The 27,190-nt window shown below is 40.2% G+C and overlaps 1 protein-coding gene across 7 annotated transcripts in view; it reads right to left on the minus strand.

Moving 5' to 3' along the window:
• The window catches only part of ncam1b (neural cell adhesion molecule 1b), an 80,958-nt gene that overhangs the window by 14,675 nt on the left and 39,093 nt on the right, over window positions 1-27,190 (minus strand). For 3 of the 7 annotated variants that reach the window (XM_028572848.1, XM_028572842.1, XM_028572847.1), the window contains exons 5-15: window positions 26,626-26,763; window positions 26,067-26,184; window positions 24,489-24,649; window positions 20,601-20,743; window positions 19,287-19,310; window positions 10,527-10,556; window positions 4,768-4,918; window positions 4,337-4,524; window positions 3,621-3,717; window positions 2,032-2,202; window positions 1,284-1,412 (exon numbers count right to left, since the gene is read on the minus strand). In XM_028572848.1, the coding sequence (XP_028428649.1) occupies window positions 1,284-1,412; window positions 2,032-2,202; window positions 3,621-3,717; window positions 4,337-4,524; window positions 4,768-4,918; window positions 10,527-10,556; window positions 19,287-19,310; window positions 20,601-20,743; window positions 24,489-24,649; window positions 26,067-26,184; window positions 26,626-26,763 (1,350 nt within the window). The remainder of the gene's footprint in view (window positions 1-1,283; window positions 1,413-2,031; window positions 2,203-3,620; window positions 3,718-4,336; window positions 4,525-4,767; window positions 4,919-10,526; window positions 10,557-19,286; window positions 19,311-20,600; window positions 20,744-24,488; window positions 24,650-26,066; window positions 26,185-26,625; window positions 26,764-27,190) is intronic. The other 4 variants (XM_028572846.1, XM_028572849.1, XM_028572843.1 and 1 more) reach the window with 3 other exon arrangements.

The following is a 27,190-nucleotide window of genomic DNA, read 5'->3' on the forward strand; positions in this document are numbered from 1 at the left end:
ATATTCCAGCACATTTACTGCAGTTATTCTAATTTTAATTACTAACTCAATGGACATCAAACAATGTTTGTGTAGTGTTATGAACTGCCATTACAAAATGGTCAAAAAAAAACCCACTTGATTTGGCCTGTTGTCTCAGTTCTGAATTAGCAATTACTGAAACATTAACCATCGCCATTTTAAGTCAATTAAATAATGTAGTTTTTAATAACAAAACAGACACTAATTGATTGATTTTGCCATTGCTTTGGATGTCATAACAACATAGACAGGGAAGTTAAAACAAAGCTGAGATAATGCTCTAGAAGCATATTCCATTTATTTTTCATAAAAATATCTAGCTTCATGTGTCCATATGAGTGGGATTGAATTGATAACAGAGAAGCTACTTTTATCTATCTATGTCTTTTTCCAATTTACTGATGAACACTTTAAAGCACCTTATACGTGGGAAGGAAGCAAGAAGATAGGAAGAACTTACTGTTGTAAGTATAGCCTGATGGATACAACAGTCAGATGAGCAAATATGTCAAAAAATAAAAGAAATAAAAAAAACAGATGATGAAAATGGGATCAATTATGAGTCAACAGACACATTCAATGTGAAGCCAACTGGGGGAAGTGGTTTCCCCTTCCAAAATGTGCATCCCCAACCAACAGAGGGGGCTAACAACTAAATAATGGCTTCAAGATAAAGTACAAGGCTGCTATTCAAAGGACTGAGGAACAACTTCCTATTTCATATTCTAATTCATGGTTTGCAAGCATACAACAAGCCTAATAAAATACTATAAAACTGTGGATATCAAAAGATTGTGCGACTGGATCCAAGTGTGACATGTGTGATGAAATCAGAGTGCAATTTGTGTTAAGATGGTGTTAAACCAGTTGGACCTTATGACAAAATGTTTCCTGAATTCTTAGATTTCAAGTTCTATTCATGGACTAAACTAAAATAAACAAAACTTACTCCATGTTGTCAGTTTGACTGCCGAACAAACAAACCAAAAAACTTGGAAGAGGACAAACTCAGACTGAAAGACCAGGAAGCTTTTGTGACACTGTCCAAACAGTCTCAATGCTGAGTTGTGTGTGGCTGTCCGGCAGCTGACTACACTGAGTAGTAGCTGAGCTTTTATCGATCAGTAATGGGATGGACAAGCTCTTCTTACTTCAAGACATAGAAGACCGGAATCAGGTAATGGGTTTGTGGAGACAGGGGTCAAAAAGATGTGATAAAAGCTTTGCAGCGTGCTGTAAACTTTGCGACATGTGCCACTTACGGACAGGCTGCGTCTTGAAGAACTCTGCAGGGCTGCTTTCACCTTCCCCCTTGCCGTTGATGGCTGACATCTTCAGTTCGTAGCTGGTCTCCGGCTTCAGGCCTGTGATAGTCACCTCGCTGGTGTAGCCTGTTACAATATATCAGAGGCAGTGCAATCCCCGTTGAGATCACCTTGATCATTTTGATTAGCGCTGAAACAAACGCACCCCCAGCTCAAACAACACATGCATAATTCATTCCGCCACGAGTAAACACTGATTAGCTCAATTTCCGTTTCATTCCAACAATGTATAACCAGATAAATCTATTTAGAGATGGTCTAAACACAGATATACACAGAAACAGAAATAACGGACAGCTGTTTGTACAGATTACTTTTGGGATTAGAATTACATTCTATACATCATTTACAGTGCCTACTTCATAATACTGCTATTATTTGTTTACTTATTGTCTTATTTCATGATTTTTATTCTTCTTTAAGATTAATTTTTGATCTCTGTTTAACAAGAAAAGTGAAAAATAAAAGTTCAAAACTATGTAATTTTTTATAATGCCTCAACGAAGGAACAAATGCAAATTATGGAATTTTTTTTTACAATATGGACATAAAATATGTAAATTCACTTAACATTATGATCTAATGTCTAACGCAATGAACTGTGTTCCAATGTTATGTCATGAAACAAAAAGCTTCATACATAAAAGATACCTTGCGTAACTCTTTGATTTGTGTTCTTTCTTACCATCTTGGACTTCATAGACCCGTTGCACCCAGCTGCCCCTGCCCTGAGTCCTCCACTCCGCTCGGTATTTGAGAACAGAAACACCACCGGTGGATTCTGGCTCCTCAAACTGGATCTGTGCCGTGGTGGAGAAGGGTCTCACCTCGCTGATGGATGGAGACGATGGCACCTCTGGTAAAGGCAGGAAAATGCAGCGCGATTGCAACAAAAACTGTAAGATTGCAGCACGCCAACGCTGTCTGACGCCACTGCTTCATTACACTAACAGACTGAGCTAACAGTTCAGTCTGAAAAAAGCCTCTAAAAACTGCTTCAGCTTTGTAAGAAATGTATGATTTGTGACATTAATGCGGTTTCTCAGGCACTGAATGCTGCATACTCTTGTCATTACGTCAGAAAATAAAATTAAAGAAAGGAAAAACATTTAAATGGCGCTATGACGGACTTATTCAAGTACAAGCTGATCCCAAGTCAGTCAGCCTTAAATGACAATGGCAAAAAGAAAACCACAGCAAAAAGTTAGCTACTTATTGGACCTTTTAAAAAGAGATTTAGATTATGATAAACCTTTGATCTGGAAAAAAGAAAGACGTAAGATGCATTCAAACACCTTGCAGTCAGCTAGTGAACAACATAATGTTTCATTAAATGCAAATATCCCCAAAACTGTAAACAGCTGGTATTGAAGGGGATACTTTTTGTGATTACCAAACAATCATACGTTTTGTATTTGTGGAGAAAATGTCTCACCTGTAGAGCACACAATTATTTCCACATTTACATTCACGTTAGTCAAATTTAATGATCAAAACAACCAAATATTGGTCTGCCCACCACTGCACTCTCTATTTGAGAGAAAATGACAATATTTAAACCACTGAGATTGGCCATATCAGAGTACTGGTGGCTGTTCATAAAAGTGAGCACAGTTCTGTATTAAATCACTTTGATCTTCGAAATGAAAGGCACACTGTGATTACTGTGGTTGCCCATGTTTTGTTCCGAGGGAAGACTGTGGTGTTTTCAATTAATTTATTTCAGATTGTGGCATAAGAGTGCCATTATCTCTCTGCTCTTGGTTCCATTTGTCTAATGTGTTGGTGGATCTACAGTGTTTGGTATCAGCTTGGTGGTGAGTTGATGAATTTGCAATAAAATGTTGTCACTTCGGTAAATTGTCTTTTAATTCACGATGCACACAGTAAACCTTTGGAAGTGTACAATATTATATTCTGTTCTTGCTCCGCTGTAGTTTCTAAACAACCAGAGGGAAGGAACGTTAAATTATCCGATGCTGGTTACATCGCCTTTTCATTTAAATCTAATATCCATCTAAACCAACACTGCTCTGTGTAATCCCACGTTGTGGTAGATGTTTTGGTCTAACGTGTTTTGAATATGGGTGAGCAATCTGTTTCTGAAGCCAGAAAAAGCCTTATAATTTAATTTATGTGCTACAATAAGGTTTACCTTGACTGCAGATTGTTGTCCCAAGCTTTCATAGAAAGTGTGCACCCTACATATCATCAACATTCATTTAAATAGCACAAATAAACAACAACAAAATGAATCACAGAATCACAACTGACCGGCCTGAATGAGCAGGAACTCCTTGGACTCTGTGCCCATCTCATTTGAAGCGGTGCAGTTGTAGCTCCCAAAGTCATTTTCAGACTCGGGGGTTATCTGGAGGAGAGGGAAAAAAAAAGGCAAATATATGAAGGGCAGTGTACCAAAACAGAAGAACAAACTTGTGTGTCAAACACTCTGAGGGTGACCTTTTTGTTTGTCCATTAGAGGAGCCTATTTTTATTTGTTGCTTTGAGCTTTCCTGCTGCTGAATTATTCATCAGATTTCTTTTCCACAATGGAGCTGAAAGAAAACCCCTTCACTTCAAGTCTATGCTCATGAAATCTTGATGACACAAGAGGGTGTGTGTGTGTGTGTGTGTGTGTGTGTGTGTGTGTGTGTGTGTGTGTGTGTGTGCGTGGAAGGACTAAGCGTATATGTGCACATTTTCTTTATGAACTGTAAATTGTAGCTTGATGTGTGTGTGTGTGTGTGTGTGTGTGTGTGTGTGTGTGTAGGTGTGTGTGCGTGGAAGGACTAAGTGTATATGTGCACATTTTCTTTATGAACTGTAAATTGTGGCTTTGTGTGTGTGTGTGTGTTTGTTTGTTTGTTTGTTTGTGTGTGTGTGTGTGCATGTGTGCGCGCGCGCACGCTCTTTCTTTATGAACTGTAAATTGTGGCTTGATGTGTGTGTGTGTGTGTGTGTGTGTGTGTGTGTGTGTTTGTGTGTACCTGCAGGTAGATGGCTGACGGGCTTCTGAAGATCTTAATGTTGGTGGTGTTTGAGTTGGGGAGCTGCAGTCCATCTCTCAGCCACACAATAGATACATCACTGGGATGAGCCTTGACCTCGCAGCTGATATTAACAGCATTTCCCTCCCAGGTGTACACTGCCACTGCACCGCTGATCTTAGGGGCATCTGGTGGAAGAAACGCACGCGTTACAAACTCTCAAAACGTTAGGAGGTTTCTGGGTTTCGTGGTTTTAACAGTGCCTGAAAAATGGGCTATTTGAATAAAAGTGAATTCAAGAGCTCTATATGATCAGGAAAAAGATTATTTTGTTCAGTTACAAAGGGTGGATGACTAGCAAGTCACTTTTACTATAGAGTACTAATTTTGTAGTCTGAAGCACTTATGTTAAGAGAGAAGGAAATACTCACAGCGGACCTCCAGATATGCCGGCTGATCATCCTCTCCAATGGCACTGCGTGCCGAGCAGAGGTACTGACCCGCGTCTGTATACTTGACATACTTCAGAGTGAGGGAGGACACACGAGCATCACTCCTCACCACTACACTTCCATCCAGACTCTAATTGGAGCAGAAAATAGCTTGGTTTAGGAAAAAAACAACCCATTCGCATCAGTTATTTTCCATCAGCATGTTGCACATTTAGATGTCATTTCTGCAAAAAGATGCGACCTGAAATACAAAGAAAAGAAAATGCTTAAGAAAGCCTGCTTTTGATGAGCAGAAGAGACATTACGTTAATGAAAAAGGCACACTCTGCTCTGTAAAGACTTGGAAACATAAGGACACAGTTGACAGAACAGGGGAGCTTATCAATAATAGATGACAGAAGGCACTAGAAACCATCTAGAGCTTTTCACACGGAGGGCTTACCAACTCGGGAAATATGCTGATGCATGACGCTAGACAGCAGAGCATTACCTTACATGCCACACTTGCACTTTTATGTTGAAGACACTTGGGGCTTAGTGCCACTGCACACATCATATATATATATATATATATATATATATATATATATATATATATATATATATTTTTTTTTTTTAGTAAAACAACATTTTAAGTTAATCACTTGTGGATTTTTTTTTTTTTTGGTTACGCCCCAGTTTCAGTGATGAAGGGCACATGCCAAGTCACAAAGCATTTGAAGCCAAGGGAATAACAACAGACAGCTGGCTAATGTGAAGTGTAAATGGCCTTCCTGCTCTACAGATACCTGGTTTCATTAACTTGATACGCAGAGTTACAACATCCATAAGCGGTCTCCTGACCTTCAGGGTCAACAACTCTGTTGTTTTGGTCGCTGACACTAAACTGTGGGTGTACAGTTTCAGACAGACCAAATTTCTACTTTCCCAAACGGGATATTACTAATTAAAACATGCGTTATGCAGATTCTAAACCTTATTTTCCTCAACGTAGATGTTTGCCGATGCTGCTAATGGCAGAGCAAATACGACTCGTTCATTTGATGGATTTGGGGCATGCAAGTGTTTTTATGTAGTACTCTTTTATACTGTACAGTAAGCTTTGGCGTTTTTGTGAATCGTTCCTTTTACAAGGTGCTGCAGAACTGGATAGGTTAGCCTTTCTATTGGATGCTTATATGGCTTTGATCCAAGCCGCAGGCAAAATAATGGCACGGATGCTTTTACACATATTGAATTAGGGCCCAGTCTGGGCAGCCATGTAAGAGAAACCCTTGTTAGTTTGTATTCAAATGCAATAGACAAAGCATGTTTGAGGCATTCATTATGCATAGTGGGTAGCAGGACCAGGGAGACACTTACATAACACACTACCCTTTTATTCTGACCCCTGTGCACAAAGCATTCTCCCTCGACCCCTGTGGCACTGCTTCTGACTCCTGCATCTGTGCAACACGCCACACTACGCACCACCACAAAGTCCTAGTTAGTCAGTATGCTTCAATATTAAGTCCTTTTTAATTGTGTGCTCCTACTTTTCAGAGAATACGGCATCAAAATGTCACCTAAGCCAGAGCAACATATGGGCAGTTACTCTACTGCCTCTCATTCCCCATATGAAGCCCATAACGAATATCATCTACCGGAGGAAAATTATGTTTTCACTGCAATTTAATGTTGCCATTCATTAATGTTTTATAACAATGGCTTTTCAGTATGAATGCAGGATGCACCAGAGTGGCTGTCATTATGAAACATTCTTATTTATAAACATCCATAATTTGTGAACTTTACTGCCTTTAAGAAAGATATACAAACCCACTTTACATGTCTACGTGCAAAACCTGCAATAAAACAGATGGGAGGGAAGAAAATAAAAGACTTTCAGACAGAGGCTCCTCTAATAAATCAGGCCAAACTGACAGCAGAGCTCTCCAACAGCTTCTGCAGCTTTACCACCAGAGGAGAGAGAGAGAGACACTGCTGGAACATCGGAGCATAACACTGAGGATACACTGAGGACATGTTAAACTCATGTCTTACTGAAATCTTAACTGGTCCTGCATACAAATGCACCTTGCCGTGAATGTGCCTTCCCTTCCGTGGCTTGTCAAATGAACACTCAGCTGCCTACGCACTTGCAACAAACATGCTCAGCATGCTCATACTGCCCCATGCTCATACTCCTCCCCTGTGTGGTTTTAATGGGATATCTTGCAGAGAGACACACTGATCAATTCAGAGTGCAGGTGGACTCAGCCCCATATCATTATATCAGAAAGTGAAAATAATCAGTGCCTCATACATTAATACCCAATGCACTCGCAACCTGAAACCACAAATATGCTACTGAGATACATATATATATTAGGGCTGGGCGATATGGTTGAAAACTGTATCACAATATAAGTTTTTCATATCGGTCGATATCGATAATTATTGATATTTTTTATGACCTATTTAAAATAAGGACCAGGAGAAAAATATATTAAATTTAAACATTTTTATTTTAAACTTAACCCTGCTCTGATTATAATCCCCTCAGTTATAAAAGCAGAAATGTCAACATAACCATGGAAAACACTCAAATAATTTAAATGTAAACAGGTCTAAAATCACAATGAACACTTAACAATTATCTCTTAACATTAAGGTGCAAAATTAAAGATTAAGTAAGAAATGCTTAATAAAGTGTCATAAAATAGTGCAAAGTGTTAGCTAAATATAAGAAACCTGAGAAGGAACTATTTTCTGCAGGTTTAGTGCTAGGTTGGTAACCTGGCTTCTAGACAGTGCCCAGCATGTCTGCCTCCGTTATTTCTTTGTAGCGTTTAGTAAGGCGCTGATGCAGAGTACCTCTCCATGGTGGTCTGCTGCTTGTAGTGTTTAGTAAGGCGCTGATGCAGAGTACCTCTCCATGGTGGTCTGCTGCTTGTAGCGTTTAGTAAGGTGCTGATGCAGAGTACCTCTCCATGGTGGTCTGCTGCTTGTAGCGTTTAGTAAGGTGCTGATGCGGAGTACCTCTCCATGGTGGTCTGCTACTTGTGGTGTTTAGTAAGGTGCTGATGCAGAGTACCTCTCCATGGTGGTCTGCTGCTTGTAGTGTTTAGTAAGGTGCTGATGCAGAGTACCTCTCCATGGTGGTCTGCTGCTTGTAGTGTTTAGTAAGGTGCTGATGCAGAGTACCTCTCCATGGTGGTCTGCTGCTTGTAGCGTTTAGTAAGGCGCTGATGCAGAGTACCTCTCCATGGCGGTCTGCTGCTTGTAGCGTTTAGTAAGGCGCTGATGCAGAGTACCTCTCCATGGTGGTCTGCTGCTTGTAGCGTTTAGTAAGGTGCTGATGCGGAGTACCTTTCCATGGTGGTCTGCTGCTTGTAGCGTTTAGTAAGGTGCTGATGCAGAGTACCTTTCCATGGTGGTCTGCTGCTTGTGGTGTTTAGTAAGGTGCTGATGCAGAGTACCTCTCCATGGTGGTCTGCTGCTTGTAGTGTTTAGTAAGGTGCTGATGCAGAGTACCTCTCCATGGTGGTCTGCTGCTTGTAGTGTTTAGTAAGGTGCTGATGCAGAGTACCTCTCCATGGTGGTCTGCTGCTTGTAGCGTTTAGTAAGGCGCTGATGCAGAGTACCTCTCCATGGCGGTCTGCTGCTTGTAGCGTTTAGTAAGGCGCTGATGCAGAGTACCTCTCCATGGTGGTCTGCTGCTTGTGCCGTGTTGCAGCTGCAGATGTTGTTGGACGTTGATGGCGAATACGGCTGTGCTCCAAAGTGTGAGCACGGCTAAAGTGGTAAAACAAGTTTATGGTATTACCAGTGTTGGTCTGACGACATTGGTCTGACTACGGTCAGACTTATAAAATCCCCAAAACTGCCATACTGACTTTTCCTGTTTTATCAACAATTTCCTTGCTCGCTGCGGCACTCGCTTTCCACTCCACGCTGGTTCTGTTATTGAAGAACACGAGACAGCGATGTGGCGCAACCAAACATGATACTGTTACATGATTGGCTGTTAGAGTGTCACTCCCCACGTTGCTAGGTTGCCAGAGAGTGAGGGCCTTTGTTCATGCAACCAAACTTGATTCACAACCTCTGGTTTCTTCTGATGAAGTTATCGAACGTTTTATTGACCGCATTTTCTATTGATATTGATTATGTGTCTATCGCAATACATATCGTTATCGTTTTATCGCCCAGCCCTAATATATATACACAATATGTGAGAAAACGGTTAACCAAAAGTGGTTCAAAAAATGAAGTAGCATGGCATAACTCCGTTTTTAAGCCATGTTTTAGGGAAAAGTGGCACTTGCTTTGGATCATCTTTATCCTTTACGCTAAAACTGGGAAGATTAGATAACTAGGATACATTTTTGGGCTTTTTTGTGCCAGCTGATGCTAAAGTATTACTGCTGATGCACAAGAATGTGCAACCATTGTGTAAATCACAGTTTTACACAAACCTAGTCATTACTGTCAGCATGAGCTTAATGAGAAAGGTGCTTCCTCATCTTTTGCAGTGAGTAGAGTGTGATACGGTTTTTCATTCAAAACATTTTGTAATCATAGGTGTTATTAACGAGTGATTGTCAAAATGTCAATATTTAGTCATGGTTGGAAACGGCGAATGTAAACGAACGCCCATTCTCAAAAGTAAAAGGAAAGGACCAATTCGCTTGATGTGCAGAGCTCCCTGCAATTTAAAAATAAAATAGCAAGGCTATTTGAAGAACCAAATAGTCTAAAAATATGCATTCATTTTCTGTTAAATGGTACAAAAGTATAAATAACAATGGCAAGCCTAATATTTGATCTCGCACCTGAAACGGTGATGAGTAGATCATCGACGACACGCGTCGTGAGAGCCCAAACTTCCGTTCATTTGAAAGCCAAAAATCTGTACTGTCCTCTAGTACAGTGCACTCAGCACTAATATTGGAAATGACAAAGTGGCAATTCTCACCAATTTTCTCACATATGTAAAACACATATTCTACATTGAAGTAGGCAGCTCTTTTTCATGCCAATTTTCACTTTCTTTCAGGAACAGTCTCTGGGCTGCTGCACAAAGACATCTTTCATTTTCTCTTGCATGCATATTCATTCATCTTCGGTCCAACGAATTAGAACTATGAAAAAAATATCTGATGTCAAAAACACATATTGAAGTTATAATCAAGATTTGGCAAAAAGGGAACTGGTTTGTTTGCATAACTCTGAACGTTAATGTCAATTGTATGTCCCTGCAAAACGTAATAAACAAAGTGAAAAACGTGGCATCAGATTGAGTGAAACCTGGAGACCTGGGTCGGAGGACAGAGACATCTGAGGAGAGTTTTACCTCAACAACATCTGCTTTTGAGAGAAAAACAGGTTGACATGCTGCATGGAACAGGATCATGCATCAAATCTATAAATTATCAACTAAAAGTTATTACAAAAATCATATTTGAGCAGGCAAAAGTCTTGTATTGACTTATGTTCTCTTGCAGGTAGGTTACAGGTCTGAAAGAAAACAACAGGCTGAAGTAGACTACTGCATGTTGAGTGACATGGAAACCAAACAATTAAAACAAAGAGATCCAGACAGACAGGCCTGTTGGCATCTTTCTCAGGGTTTATCCTCTCCCTGGCCCTCATTTGATCGAGAATTTTGATCTGCGTCCATCCAGAATTGAATTAGAATCCACTGACGTGAAAGATAGATGGGTGTAGGAAAAAAAGTCATGCATTTAGAATACCTTGTGTTGCTCGGGCCGAGTCCATGATGCCTGTAGAGGACAGAGACACAACAACAAACACATGGCAAAGCAATTCTTAGAGAGTTATCCTTATCCAGGCAAAGCTGCAAAGCACATTGCGTGCAAGTATTAAGTGTCCAGTTTATTTTCCGTACATCCACAGTCCCTGAGCTGAATGTATGATTTTGCTTAAAGTCTGACACAGTACCACTAGGATTTCCCTTCCGAAGAAGCTTATTCTTTTTCCTCTAAAAAGGTGTATTTCAGGGGGATTTTTACGGTGTGCTATGTTCTGTACTGCCTGCTGGAACAAGACTGCTTCTAACCCCCAAAGAAGAAAGTCTATTGGCATCACGATAACGAAGAAAATGCTCACAGGTGAGAAGGTTATTGGTTTATCAGGAAGAGGTGAATTTATTACTCTGCAACACCAGAGGCATGTCGGCCTGTTTGGCAAGTAGAACAGCAATTATCGACTCACGATCCATTTTTGAGGCTTAAAGCAATAATGAGAATAAAAAACCCAATAAAACTGAATTTGTTCTAGTGCAGCACTGTTTTCTATCCATGCATGTAAAAAGAAAAACATTTAAGAAGCAACAAGTTCTTCATCAAGTCTTGCTGTGCTTCTCAATAAGCAATGAGGGGTTTGAAAGAAGCAATTTTGTTGCAGCTCTCCCTGCACACACACACACACACACCTGGAAATTATTCTTTGCCCATAGGTGGCCTGTGTCACATTGTTGTTGTTGTTCTGCTCCAAATGTTAACACATGAAGTCTCAAATGAAGTTGTGTATGCTTTGATTGTATTCCAAGGCTAAAATATACAAAAATGCAATTTGAATAACTTAAATTTCATTCTTTAAAAAACATATGATAGCTGTGGATATTTATAAGTCTTCAAGCATGTTAGGATTACAAACATTAATTTCTGTATTATAAGAATTGATGCACTAAAGATTCAAAACTATATCATGTAAATAATAGCTAGCACTGAGTCATTGTGGAATGGTATCAATAAATGCTTCTCCATACCATCATCGGGTGAATGAGAAAATTCTCACAGTTCAGTTCTCTTGTCTAACTGATGATGCTACGTTTCAAATAAATATAGATACTGCATATTTGATATGTTACCAGCAAAACACTTAAGGCTCATTTAACTCAATTTCTGACTGGGATCAAAGTGAGTTGAAGATTGTATCATGTTATTTAAAGCTACAGAGGAGATAGAATCACATAGATCAAGATGAAGAAGTGATCATCATAATTATGTTGGTTCTATCTCCCACTCTACTGCATACAGAATGACTTCACATCATTACAGATCAAATCAAACCTCTGGATAACTAAGAGATACTAAGAACTGTTCTAGTCAGCATGCCATGTCAAGTTAAATCACAGTGACACTGAAAAGCCCAACACCCACAAGACGGAAAGCTTTTTGGAAAGCATGCTCTATGGAATTCATGACGCTGGAGAGAAAATGTTAAAGCATGACAATGGGATGTGATGGCTCACATGGAGAGTAAGTGTTGGAGCGTAACAAGCAAAATGATAAACAGCTATTTCATCAGGTGCAACTGCAAGAAAATGTCGATAGAACGAACGCAATCTGCTGGAATAATTGAGGGGCAAAACAGTGAATCAAACCATCAATTAATTCACATCTGAAAACCACGCTCTCACAATCAATGCGGGTGGCTTGTAAATACCACAAAGAACATATGGCGTGGTGGAATTCAAGTACTTTATATCACAGACAAACCGGATTCACCTTTTACTACGAAAAGAAGCAGGTAAAAAAAAAAAGAGAGGACGGTACAATACTAATTGGACAAATCATATGCAAAGCTCCCTGTGTGAGTGAAATGTCACTGTGCTCTTAAGAGCACTGTAAGTCCCCTCCTGTCACAGTAAAACACACAGTCACCGTGCATTTTACAAACAGCAGTTGGCTGCATATCACCACAGTGCCACGAACGAGCAGCAGTCCAATTAAAACAGGCAACCTAATAGCGGGGAACATCACCGCCTCATCCGCATAAACACTCTCGTCTGCAGCGATGCTCCTGCAGTAAGTGAGCTGACAAGTATCGCCCTCATATCTGTGACAGGTGTTTGTTAAAGACAAAGAGACAATGAAGAGCAGCAGATGCGAGTGTGCAAAACAGAAGACACTTAAACAAAATCACTCCTCCGAGCAAACGCTCTCAGAAAAATATGGTGACGGCTCCCTTGGGTCTCATCATTTTTTCCAGCCCATTGTTGCTACCTTCTATAGAGAATTATCCTCGCTCTTTGTTCTGACGTGAGTTGTTGTCAGTGTAAAGAGGGCAACGTAGCGAAGGAGGAGACACACTAAAACAAATACACTGAACACATTTCATGTGGTGTTTCATTCACTGGGCGACGCCTGACTGAAACTGATGACGATGCATATTGTCATCGTCCTGTGTCATTAACTGCTGAGCCTCGGAGCCTCTGCCAGCACATTATAGAAAACTGACATTTTAGTGAAGAAGCCCTTACTTTTCCCCCCACAACTGAACTAGCAGGCGTCCTGTTGTAAATGAGTAGCCTTTTGTCTTTGGAGAAAACAATGCTCTCTCTGAATCGGCACGCAACCCTTAAAGCATTGCTCTGTTTCAGATGGCCTGTCTAAACCGCTGCCACACCACATGAATTACTTATTCTCTAAGCATCTAATTACTTCTAAAATAATCATGAATTTCTTTTCTCGGGTCTTTAATTTCTAATTGCCAATCTGTATGTTAGACAGAGCAGGCCCTAAACGCAGATTTGCGTATTGAAACTTGAATATTTGAGAGAAAACCCAAAGATTACAGACATAATATGCCATCACCCAATCAAGCACAGATGTTAATGTGCTTTTAAGTTTTTTACGATTGGTCCCCTCTTTCACTCCAATTTCCCTCTGTATAGTTACAGTTCAAAATATTTCCAGATAATTACAGCTTAGAAAACTCCGTGCATCAAGCAGAATATTTAATATGTATTCAAATAAGCCAAACATTCATTATGTAGATAATGTACAAAGCATGGATAAATACTTCATTTACATTTTCAGTTATTAAACAGACTTATCGAGAGCGACTCACAGCGAATGCATTCAAAGGACTAAAAGAACCAAACACCCTAACGTGAAAGTTGATGCAAGTTTTACAATAAATATATTAACACTTAAACTTTAATTACTGTATACACAAAAACCAAACCATCCCCAGATAAGTGCCAATTTGAATTTGAAACAAATACGCAGGCACGCACCCACAAGTGTAGAAGACTTTTTTTTAACGTACTCCTTTTATCCCCGTCTTTTTGAATGTACAGTACCACTGCTTTTCTACAGTGTGATAGAGTAATCTCCCTCAATCCTCGCACTGTGCCCCCGTTTTACTCACAACAATGCTTTTGTCTGCAGACACTGAACAGTTTGTGTAGGAGGATATTCAGAATGAAATTATTTCTCCCCGTCTTAACCTTTTAAACCCTGAGACAGCGGTAAAAAGGAAACAGAGTGAAACGAAGCCAAACAACGATTTCAAACCGACAATGAATGGCTAATCTCTTACAAAATATCAGAAGTAGCGTAGACTAAATACAGTATAACATATAAATACAGTATCATAATGCATTCTCTAATCTGGATCTTTTTGCTCAAACGTTATACAGTAATGAGCGACGGAGACCTCCTCCATCTGCTGCATTATATATTATAGTTCTCACATGAAAGGAAAAGATAACATAATGAAAACCTCAACCCTTTGCTCTCTATCCTTGTTACTTTTACATGTAGCTCTACTGAAAGGGTCCACTGTAAAGTATAATACATATGAGCTTAAAAGGTATCCTGTTTTTGACCACCACTAGCACTACGGAACAATGCTTTTACATGTGGGTCCACAGTTTGTTGTTCTTGTGCACGTGCATGATGCCATACACACTCCTGCCAATGGTTTCAAGGAATCACTGCAACAATTGCCAGTGAAGAAGACCCCTGGCAAGTAAACATGGAAATGCAAGTTTTAAGCTTTTAAGAAAAACTGGCTTTGCAAATATTTTGTTAGACCTGAAGGATACACACGATGGGCCTCATTCACCAATAACATCCTAAGTTTTTTCTTTAAAATGTGTTCTTAAAGGTCCCATGGCATGAAAATTTCACTTTTATGAGGTTTTTAACATTAATATGAGTTCCCCCAGCCTGCCTATAGTCCCCCAGTGGCTAGAAATGGCGATAGGTGTAAACCGAGCCCTGGGTATCCTGCTCTGCCTTTGAGAAAATGAAAGCTCAGATGGGCCGATCTGGAATCTTCTCCAGAGAGAGACATCATGGCTTTCAAACGAGCAAAGTGGCAGTTGGTCAAGGCCACACCCCCACCCTCCACCTTTCCCCCCCCTCCTCAATAGCTACAGACACAGAAATGGCACATACTAAGGAAAGCTCATTGTGGGACTGGCTCTAGTGGCTGTAATTCTGCACCAAGGCTGAATTTTGGGAAAGAGACTTCAGATACAGTATTAGGGGACCACTAAGGCCTATATAAAAGAGACTTCAGATACAGTATTAGGGGACCACTAAGGCCTATATAAAAGCATCCAAAGAGCAGCATGTCATGGGACCTTTAAAAAGAAAGTTTCTAAGTCAACGTCAGATTCATGGTGTTCTTAAACCACAGAATTGTTCGCAACTGTGTTTTTTATACAGTATATTCCATTGTTCTCGTAAATTCAAAGCACGTGCCAGTTGATTCTTATTAGCATAGGTAAACGCAATGCCAATCCACATAAACTGCATTAGACTGAAGGGCTGTGTGCAAACATATTGAAAAGAAGTGTTAAAAGAATTAAGTCAAGAATGCCAAACAAGCTGACATGTTTAGTAGTGCCTCACTCTCACCAACATATCTAATGGTCCTGGAAGATGTGTTCCCTACTCAGGGCACGATCTGAAACATCTTGCAGCAGCAGTAAATATGATTTTGTGCGAGAAGCCTTACGTAGGGCCTACAAATGCCTGATCACTGAATAGTTGTTAACTGGATTGCATGGTTCCCAATTAATAGCCTGACATCGTCATACTCAGATTCTAGTCAGAATATGAGTCTGATACTGCTCCATTGAGCGGTGATTATGGGGCGTGTTTCAACCGAACCAGGAAAGAAAATGCCTCTGCACTGAATTGGATAGACCTACAACCAATCAGAGCAAAGGAGTTGTCAACAGACCTCAACACCAATTCCGTCCTAACTTCCGACTTTTAGACTTTATTGTAGCTGGATAATTCATTTGTTTTGTGTAAATATAAATGTGGATAACATTAGTGATAGTGAGATGCTTGCTACAGTTGCATTTCTAGTGATGAATTGGCGAAAACACGTTTTATGTCTCTGATTCACGGCTTTGTTCTAAGGTGTCCGGTATACTCGCCGCAGCCGACCTGTCGCGCGCAAATGTGACGTCATGGGAGCGCCGTAACTGTTTATACTGCCGCGTGGTGGTCACAACACTAGTTGCAGTCTTCTCCTGAACAGAGGTGTCGCTAATGGGGAAAGGCTACCGACTTTGCTATTTCTATGGACTAGAAAGAAGAAGAAAAAGAACGGCAGAACTGGCAGCATCATTGACGTCGATGTTTCCATTTGATTCGATGACCTACTTCGTTGGATCAAGCCTTTCATTCGCCATAAAAGAACTCATCTTAACCCAGTAAGTTTACGAGAGAGACTTGCAGTCACTCTGAGAGCCCTGGCCTCCGGTTACCCTCAAAATTGTCCATGCTTCCTGTTTCGGCTTTGTCGTGCGCCGCTGATCTCCAAATCCTGGCACGCAAGCGAGATCTACGTCATTTCGATGACACATTGGCGCGCGACAGGTTGGCTGTGGTGAAAAAAGCCTTAACGCTGTCTTCAGTCACTCTCTATCTTGCGCGACCATATAACGTTACCGTGCTTTTGGGCGGTTGTTGAGGCTCCATCTAAACCTCGTACAGCTGTTTGTAACATAAAAGTAAAATGGATTATGGCTGACTTTACCAGCTGACTTCTCTATTGACTGTTTAAACAGGTGACTTACGTTCTAAAACCAGCCTCTGCGACTTGAACAGTTGAGTCGCAGCGGCACCATCAGCTAGTTTGAGTCAAGCTGAGACGGGCCGGTTGATTTTAAAATGAATGTGCTGTGGATATCTTCTATAACAGACGCGATGGCGCAATCTACACATCTCAATTCTCCAGCGGCAGACACCTTTGATGTAAACAAATTCAACCCAAGCGCTCTTTGGTGACATGGTTAATTACGTTACTGTCCATCATCGTATAAAGCCCGCCCTGACAATTTGATTGGTCCAAACGGCTCTGGTTCGAGCATAGTTGCTCCACAACGGATCAAGTCCAGATCGAACATCCTGACCTCAAATGTTGTGGGCGGGGCTAAGTTTGTGTGTGGGTGGGGTTGTTCAAGGCTTTATTCTAGCTGTAAAGATGGAAGCAAGCCAAAACCACAGTCAAGTACAAAGTCTTTTTGATGTTTAGTTTCTGAGGCGTTTTTTCAAAGTTTCAATCTTTCTGATCATATTTGGACTGGAGTATGGAACAATGAAAAGAAGTTATGGTCCCTCACAAATGTAAAATATGAACTGATCCACTGTATAAAGCAGAACAGACCACAGTCTGCTATGCAGTCAGGGCAGATCAACTTAATATCAGAGTGTCTGTTTTTACATGTATAATGCCTGTTCCTCAGTGAGCCGTATCCAATAACTACTGTACAAGGGGATGTTGATTTTTTTGTAAAACTAAACCAGTGTTTTTTCCGCATAACTCCAATAATGCTCTTATTTCACGCCCCTGGATTTGCTGTCTAACAATAAGCAAAACATCACTCATACTGTATGTGTGACAAAGTAAAATATAAAAAAACTTTATATTTTTATGATCATGGATTCTGCATAACAAGGTCCATGTTCTGCACAGTACTATTCAAACAAGAAATAAAAGTGGCTGACGGACTAGGGAGCCAAAGAACTGAAAACACATTCAAATTAACTGCAAATTATTTCTGTATATTCAGCACAAGCGCACATCCAAAATGGCACAGTACAGATCTGCACTGGTTTTCTTTTTTTTTTTCTCAATTCAGCATGTCCACCCCAAACGAATGTTGTTTCAACCATCACACCATCGTAGATGAAATACAGCTGTTATGATGATTACAGACAGCATGACAGACAGACATCAGATGAACCAACAGAACAAGACAAACAATTAGCAGCCGTTTCCCTCATGCATTTATTAGAGACCCACCATGGAAATCATTTCCCTTGCGGATTATTAGAACTATGAAGAGGAAAATAGAAGAAATCTACATCTACTCTTTCTAGTATACGGTCATTCAGCAAGGCTGCTAATCATTTCTTTGACGACGGCTGGAAAGAAATGCCACAGATAACGAAACCTACTGCAGACTGAAATGCAAAACACACTGCCACCACAGCATAGCAGACATGCCACGGTGCTGCACGTCCACAGGTCTACACGCTGCAGAAAATGGGTGGCTAAGGCGTATTGTACACTAGTTGCCTGTTCCTTTGTTACTAAACAGAAAGTCTGTGTGTTATTTATTTCCTCAGCATCCAGGGTCGATCTTCCCACCTGCATTATAGATTGCCAGGTGATGTCTTTTTATCACACATAATGGTGTGATGGAGAGCTCTGAGAGTTCTCCTCATCCATTAACACAGCCCCGTGGCCACAAAAGAAGACAATGTGCAGACGGAAGAGGAAGTCGAGGTACTTCAGCAGGTTTGTTCTGCGAAGAAAAAATAAATAAAAAATGCTGCTTCTCGTAGGACATCTACACTGGATAATGGTGTAAACTGTTACTGGGCGTCGTGTCCATGTGTGCCAGACATTGCGCCTCGCCACTGTGGGTGTGTGGGTTTACAAAGAAAAAACAGGCCTGTCGTGACGTGCGTCATATGGTGGAAGCGTGTTTTGCACTGGAAGCGATGCTTCGCCCAAAACCTATTTTTGAATATCAAAACACTCAGCCTTGAAGGTTTGACAGGTGGCACAGTGGCCGTAGTCTGCTTGAAACCATGTCAATCACAATGGATTCCAAGAGAAACCAGTTGGAAAAAACAACGCCCGTTTAACCTCTTCTTGTAGGATAGTCCACTTCTCCACTGGCCATCTTTATGATGGGTACGTTCCAAACACTCTTATTGCCATTTCTGTCTGTAGGGTGGGTTTGATACTCAAAAGGTTTTTAGGCGGAGCACTTTTACCCTCAATTTTCAAGTGATACTGACATTAAATGTTAGACAATTTACAGTAGTATGGAGATGACAGACAGACTGAGCTGGGCTTGAATCCAGGCAACCTCATGCTGTGATGTAGAGTTTGAAATGATCAGGCAACAGCGACACAGAAATGGTGTTTCTCTTCTATCATCTTATTAACCAAATTGTGGTCTGATCTCGTGGGATAAGCGCCACACACTTTCTATCACAAGATCAGTGAAGTTTTCAGGCTATACTGCATTTGGGAAGCATGCAGCAGTCGAATCAATTTCATGAACTCTGATGAGATCATTCCTTGGGGTTTTCAAGAAACAGCTGGGAGATTTTCAATAAAAATGGATTATTTGATATCACTGGGGGTTTTTGGTCAAATCTGGAGGCATACTTTGCAACCCTACTCCAGTACATTTCTGTGCCACGCGGATTTCATACCTGATAGATCCTGTTTAGATGTGCCTGTAAGAAGAAAATGTAGTGCATGTAATGGAGTGGCTCCAGAATTCCTCCATGAACTACAGCATATCTCTGAAGCATTTCCCCCTCATTACCACTCAACTGTAGCAAGACACCAAGACCTTGAAGAAGGAGGCAATGTGGGAAATAGATGTACAAGAATACCAATCAGGTATTCATTCTTTTGATGGTTTGCACATAGTATCAAGGATGTAATGGTTGGTAGAAAAAAGAAAAAGCTAGCTCAAAACAAATTCAAAAGATGGTGGCAGAATATCCACAGACAAACTAAATGTAACTTTTCAATCCCCAGCATGAGCAGAAGAATGATAATGGTGATTGAAAATTCTAAACAAACACTTGATCATTCAAGTGCTCATTCTAGCAAATACTGTCCAATAAGAAGCAGACAAAGTTCAATTAGTGCTTCAAATCGCATGCTTATTTTGGGATTGTTATAATTGGGTTTCTGATGCTGATTTTCTTGACATTTTGGGAAAAAAAAAAAAACCAAGTCAAATCTGAGTGTACTCCACATTACGGGCTGAGTATTACTGAGCTAATTACATGAGATCCTCTGGGCCATCTAGAAGGAGCCGCTAATTCAGGGGAAATAATCAGCAGTAAGTACACCTTGTTGAGGAAACTGTAGAAGCCACCCCCCAACCTGTGCATGATCAATATACCTCTTGAATTTAGATTTAGGGTAAAGGTATTCAATTCCTCTCCTTGAGACACCGGCGTCCTGCAGGTTTGTGTTCCTCCCTGGTGGTTACTAGTCCGTGTGCCCCAATTCCACATCACGTGCTAATGCATTATAAAATATGCTATAAGAAAGTTAAGTGTATGTTTTAATTTTGTACATACACAAACTCATGATTATTCAGATTAATTGTTGTCAGCCGAACTGCAACTTCAGAAATATATAACCAATTTCAAATATGGAAGTATCACAAATTGCAAAGTAAAATAACTCAATTACTTCCTGTGCTGTCACCAGTGACAATACACCCCTATCATGTCATTTTTATTTCATATTTTTAACATTGAACAAGTGGTTTTATTAATTTCCTCAGTGTGTACTGGTTACTTAAAAACTTAGAGGTTAAAACTAATGTATAGTATGCAACTGGGACACATATAATATCAGTCTACTTTGCACCAGCTGTGGTTCATTAACGTCGGGAGGAAGAATTGCTTGCAGGACATCGGCCCTCAAGGGGCAGAACCGAGTACCTAAGATTTCAGATGTTGAGCTTTCTCCTGTCATCCACACTGCCTTCATTATTTTACCTGCTCTCCTTCGGTGAAGACGCGCTCACCAGAACTCCAGCTGATGGTGGGAGTCGGATCTCCTAATGCCTCGCAAGTCAGAGTGACCTGATCCTCCATCTCTGAAGTGCTCTGGTTTTCGATGTATGTGATCTTAGGTTTGACTGTAAACACAAACACAAAGTCGTCTCAACGGCACTAGCATAACAAGACAAGCAAGGTGGTGTGGCAGCACAAGTATAATCAGTAAAAGAGCACCTCTGTGGATGTGCGATGGAGTTCAAAGCGAGGAAGAGGAGCAGCAGCTTGACAGGTGGCAGCAAAACTGTATTTGAGCTTTTTCAGTACCAGCAGCGGCATGATAACCATGTTTGGATCCATACTTAATTCATGTAATCATTTATTTAGGCTATCTCAAAAGGAGCCGGTCTTCTTTTTTGTTCACATTTGAGAGAACTGTCGGGTTACAGTACACCTGAGCTAACCTGAAAGCACAGCAGGGTGCCACAACTGTCACCTGAGCAGAGCAAAGCAAACTGTGTTAAAGTGCTACTTCTAAAGCGTGAGGTTGAGCATTACTCACGCATTTATATTTTTCACTCCACTCCACGGAGGATAAATGCATGGGTTAAGCAATACATTTGTACATTTTAGGCGTGATTCAATTGAGCACATAGTGTATAACTTACGATTTCTAGCACAAGAAAACAATTCAAACCCTTTAATTAAAATGCTTTAATCTCAACAGATAATTATTAAATGAACAAAAGGGACAGTGGTGTTGCCATTTTGTTATTTCGAAATAAAACGAAAAACATTTAAACAAGCAACAATATGTATTCACAGCCAGGAATTAGTATCAGAGCTGATTACGGTTCATTTAACCCTTGTGTTGTCTTCCCGTCGACCATGCGACTTTTTGTTTTTCTGGGTCAAAATTAAAACTTTTTTTTTTTCATGTTTTGGTCATCTTTTTCGACACTTTTTTTGTTGCTTTCCCCCCGATGTTTTTGTCACTTATTCCAACGTTTTTGTCCCTTTTTTCTGCGCCTTTTCACATTTTTTTCGTCCCACATTTTTGAATCTTTTTCTGACACTTTTTTTCCAACGTTCTTTTACAAATTTCTTTTCGCCAACTGCTATAAAATTGAACACCCAAATTCAATGAAAGTAGTGAACTCATCATTCATTTTATTTGTGAAGAGCGTTGTAGGGAACCATCCACGTTACCTTTTTATGAAAGTTTGGTTGAAAGAAAACCTAAATGGGTCAAATTTAACTGGAGGGTTAATGGATGGTATCAGCTGTGTTTGTGTAACCCAGTTTCTGATACTTTGTTTATCATTAAAACGCTGGAACCGTTTCCTGGGACACAGAATTATGATGGATAGGACCTGCTTTGAGTATTTTGCAGGTGCACGACTCCTCTTAAAAGCTTCTGCTGCTGTCTAACAACAGAATTCAAACTTGAAAGAAAGAAATCCTGCCTAAACCCTGGTGCCGCTGCAGCTCCACGCTGACACTCAGACACACTTTTCGAGGTCGAACAGTTTGCTTTCCTAATTTCAATATAGCCCTGTTTAAAATCTATTTGCTGAATCGGATTCTGACTTTGAGGTATTGGTTATGTCACATGAGAGATGTCTCTGTTCAGTTTTTTGTCTGTGCTCTTCGTGCTGGTTTGAATTGGGTGAGGTACACATACTGTACTTCCCTGCACTAATCAGAATTCAGAAATTTGAATCTAAATCAAAGGAAGTTGGAAGGGCATCCAACGCAATCCTGATGAAGCTTGGAGTGTTGGAAGGGATTTTAATATTCACGGGTGCTCCTCAGTTATTTAACTCATCGTTCCAGGCGACATTTTAACCATCAGGAAATTACAGGAAATGGGCTGTAATAGACATGGACAATTAGCAGGACAAAGCCAAAAGAGAAAGCCAAAAACCTCACCAGGGACGGCACGGGGGAGGAGTGGGGAGACGCCAAGGGAGACGCGGGGTAATGATACTGCACAAGGCCAATTTCAGTTGAAAGTACTCCTTTTTTAGGCTCATAACTCGGCAAATCTTAACACGCATGAAACGCGTTTTAATATTGTTCAGTGTGACTTACACTTCCCAAAGATATTATCTGCAATATCTATTGTGAAGCATTGTTAAATCCGCTTAGAAATCATAGAAAAGACACTATAAGAAAAATAATAAAACGTTTACATTTTCTTCAGTAAAATCAAAGCAATCCAGTAATAGTTGTCAGTACATCCAATGCAAACAAGAACTGCTAACAGCTAATTCTGCATACTTTTAATAGGCATAAAAAGTAAAACATGAGAAGAAAAAAAAAGTAAAGAAATACCATATAGGCTTAAGAGAACAATAATATAAAAACAATCTCCTGATGACTTATATTTTCTTCTGTCATCATATTGGGTCCCAAATAGGCCTATACTGTATGTTGGTGTTAGAACGTTTCCATCAGATTAGCATTAGATTTACTCAATTTTTCACACAAAAAACACATCTCACACTGATCTGCTCTTGATGCAGAATTTAGTTTTTTTATAATACAAGGACGTAGCTCCGGACAGGATTTAAATCACAGGATAAAATAACAGTAAGCAATTGTGGCTGTAAATATTACTGAGGTTTAGGTGAAAATTACCCACGTACACAATGGAAACACCTCAGCAGTTTTGGGCCCCGTGCCTGTCTTTTTAGTGCGGTAACAGAACTTGGTGACACAATCTCCATCATGCACCTTCTTGACTGTTGTACAGCCCAAAAACTGTCATGTGCCATATTAAATACAGATTGTGTAATATTTCTCCTCATTAATGAGAGGCGGGAGTGTCAGGACTGTTCCAGGCAATGGCTGTTAATGACATGATTTTCAAACAGCTGGCGGTCACACACAGAGGTACACAGCCAATATATTATTCATGACATTACACCAAGGTCTGCATTTTTAAAAACTTGAAAAATTGAAATTTGCGCAAACCCAACCCAATTCAAGCCTGAGGGAACTTATAGAATTTAGGCTTCAAGAATTTAGGAAACAAATCCAGTCAGAATAGGGGTAAAGGATGCTTTGTTCCAAGCATTTCCTTTAACCGCTGCTTATTTAGTTAGAATTATTGAATATTATAGAGAAATAGTTCAGATTTAAAACCACATTTTCAGGGGCTTTCAGGCCAAGTGTGCCCCATGTAGCTGTAACATGCAAGAAAATATAAATATCTGATCAGACTTGGTATTGACAGGTACTTAATTCAAGAACTCCAATCAGGATCAGGGGGAAAAAACAAACAAACACATTTCTTCAGAAGTGGAAGGACATGCCTGATTGCATCTTTTCCCACATTGATGTAAAGAGATCAGAGCCTTGTGAATGTGAGAATCGTTTTCAGATAATGAGGTAAATATTGCTAAAATGGTTAGAGTAATTTTATGGTAATTGTTTACCTGTTGAGCTCAACTGAACCAGGCCTGGGCCACCTCTGTTGTTTAGGGAAAATGAACTGAACAAGATAACTCATTGTAAATTGAATTGACGCAACTAGATGATGTCCTGATATTGTGGTTGAGATTGAGATGATGGTCGTTATGTGACAAATTAAAGACAACAACCCAGTGGGCAAAAAGAGGAGAAAAAAGAAAAAAGACTTCAAAGAGTTCTGCTGAGCTCATCCCACTTGGCCAGTTCTCCGGATCCTTAAGCTTCATCCTTACATGAAACAACCACAACCCACACTGAAACAACACCTCATCTTGTATCCCTTAGAAAACACACAACCATACTATTGTTCTTCCCCCACCCACATGCTCTTATACCTCATTCCCACACACACTAAGTACATTTTATACTGTCACTTGAGTTCATGTATGTATAGAAAACGTTCTGCCTTACCAAACACTCTCAGACTGAGTTCCTGCTCACTTTCCCCAGCCTTGTTTTTGGCAATGCACGTGTACTCTCCCTCATCCAGCTTGGCAACATCCATTAATGTCATTTCGGAGCCATCATCATTAAAGCTGTACTTCTCTCCTGCCTCGAGAACCACTCCATTCCTGTGGAAAACATGGGTTATACACATCCATCCACTTTGATATTAAAACATCACTTTTAAAGCGCACCATTTTACAAAAGATTTGACATTTTAAGAAGTTTTCCTAATCATTGACCCTTAGGTTTTATACTCAGACTAATATAATAATCGGTAGTTCCTAGATCCTTGAAAGAGAAAAAGATGAAACGTGAAGTAGAAGTGACACTTCTGCAAGCTTTTTGCCATCATCAAGTATTTTCAATTTGTCCTAATAAACTGTGTGTCACCACTGCCAGCCATGTAAATGAGATAATGATCTCTGGCTTCCAACTGTCTGGGATCACTTGCTTTGGGTTTCAATAAGTTGCAATAGAAAAAATGCCAAAGGCAACAAAATACTAACAACCAGCAGGAGCTCCTGTGCTGTTTGCACTCTGTTTTGCCCTCCCAATCTAAGTTGTCTACACAGCTAACTGCTGTCTTGAAAACGAGATGAGCAGGAACCGTTTAACAAAGCAGGAAGCTATCAATGGCTGTATTCAGACACACAGGAGAATGTGGCTATTGATGACACTCCAGTCTTCAGGTTTCACTGTTTACATGCACCTTTTATACCCTGTTATTAAGTATCCCATTGCAATGAATAAACCAGTATACCCCCAATATCTTAGAGTGTCTTCTTGATGTGGGTGTGTTACTGTACAGATATTTAATGGACAGTGTTTACATTTGACTATTGCAAGTGTAGCCTATGTATTCTGGTTCTGTAAAAATATTTTCTTTACATCATGATGTAATATTTATATATTATTGTATTACATACAAAACACTGTTGGCTATTAAGGCTACGAGTTACGTAAGATTAAGATTAAGATATATATGTATATATATAAATAAAACCCTTTAGAAACTTCTGTAAATACCACCAATGGGGAAATCTAAACATGTAGGAAAAAACATTTCCACATTTTTACAATGATATAAGCTCTTACGCCCACATAGTTTATTATTTTTAATTAGTCCTTTCTATTCAGTCCGTTGGCGCCAGCTTTTAATGATACTGATGTTATGTGTCAGCAACTATTTGTGCAGTTTTACAATAACTGGAGCCACTACCGTCAAAAACTTAAACTTGTACAGGCTTTAAGTTACGTCCAAGACTGACAATAAATGAGGATCCCTACTAATTTTGTATGTCCAAATTGTCACAAATGATAAAACAAAAAACAAAAAACAGAAAAGACTAAGTTGCTTGCATGCAGCAGCAACCGCTTTATTATTAGATTAAGACAGGCATTTTTAGTGTTTTTTCTTCGGCCAAACTAATTGTACAGATAAACACATAGAGTACATTGTTGAAATTATTATAGCAATGTGCTGGCATTTAACAAGTGCTGCTGCAGAGCATTAGTCTCTCTAGTTGCTAGCAGAGTTTTTACCTTGTCCATGTCACCATGGGTTCAGGATAGCCATCAACAGCACAAGTCAACATGGCAGCCTGGCCGACATCTGCTGTGGCATTCACCTCGGACTGCCATACCCTGATGGTCGGGAGCACTGAGAGAGACAGACAGACAGACAGACAGACAGATAGACAGACAGACAGACAGACCGACAGAGAGAGAGAGAGAGAAAAAGAAATAATGAAAAAGATAGAAAGAAAAAGAAATTGGTAGATACATACACAGGCAGACAGTCACATAGCATGGGTGGGGAAAACAGAGACAGAAGCTGTGACAAATTCAGAGCACTTATTTTGGGCACACTCATTTGCTAGTCTCAGAAGTTGCAGGAAAAAAAAAGACTTCATTAGCATGGAACATCTTTGATACACGGTTGCTCTGGGCAACGGTTTTCCACATTGATGCTGAGCCTGGTAGCCTCTATATATATACAGCTTATTTAAGCATCATGGGACACCTGCCACACAAATACACGCGCACAGGAACAAAGGAAAGGAAGGGAAGGATGGGAGGAAACAGTGTGAGGGCTGCTAACCGTTCACAACGACCTTGATGACCCGCAGATCAATCTCGCCGCGGGCCATGAGGCGACCCTCGCAGGTATAGGAGCCCTCGTCGGTCTTCTTTATGCCACGGATCTGAAGGTGATTGTTGCTCAGTACCTTAAAGCGAACTGAAATGAAACAAAGCAAAAAAATCATTGTCAGGTGTGTTTTATGGTTTGGAAAGTTTACATTAGGCACAAGTCAGTATTTGATGATTAACAGCTGCTGTTGTGCTACCAAGAGGGTTCAATCGTAAATGTAATGAAACTCCAGCGCCGCATCGCCACACTAATTCCTAGTCAAATGCGTATCAGTCTAAAAGCTTGCAATTTCCAAGGGACGTTTTCAAAAAGGCACAGACCATAATGCCTGGACGTACAATTACTTAGAGCAGGGGTGTCTAACTCAACTTCATTAAGGGCCACACTGAAAAATGAGAATAACAATAAGGGCCAGACATATAGTTAACTGACATGCTTTTATTTAACCGAAAAAGTCAATTATCTTTGGCTGTTTGATTGCATTTCTCATATAGCTTTCTCACGTACAGTTTGG

The sequence above is a fragment of the Perca flavescens genome, chromosome 3 (genome assembly GCF_004354835.1).
Source record: "Perca flavescens isolate YP-PL-M2 chromosome 3, PFLA_1.0, whole genome shotgun sequence".
NCBI lineage: Eukaryota > Metazoa > Chordata > Actinopteri > Perciformes > Percidae > Perca > Perca flavescens.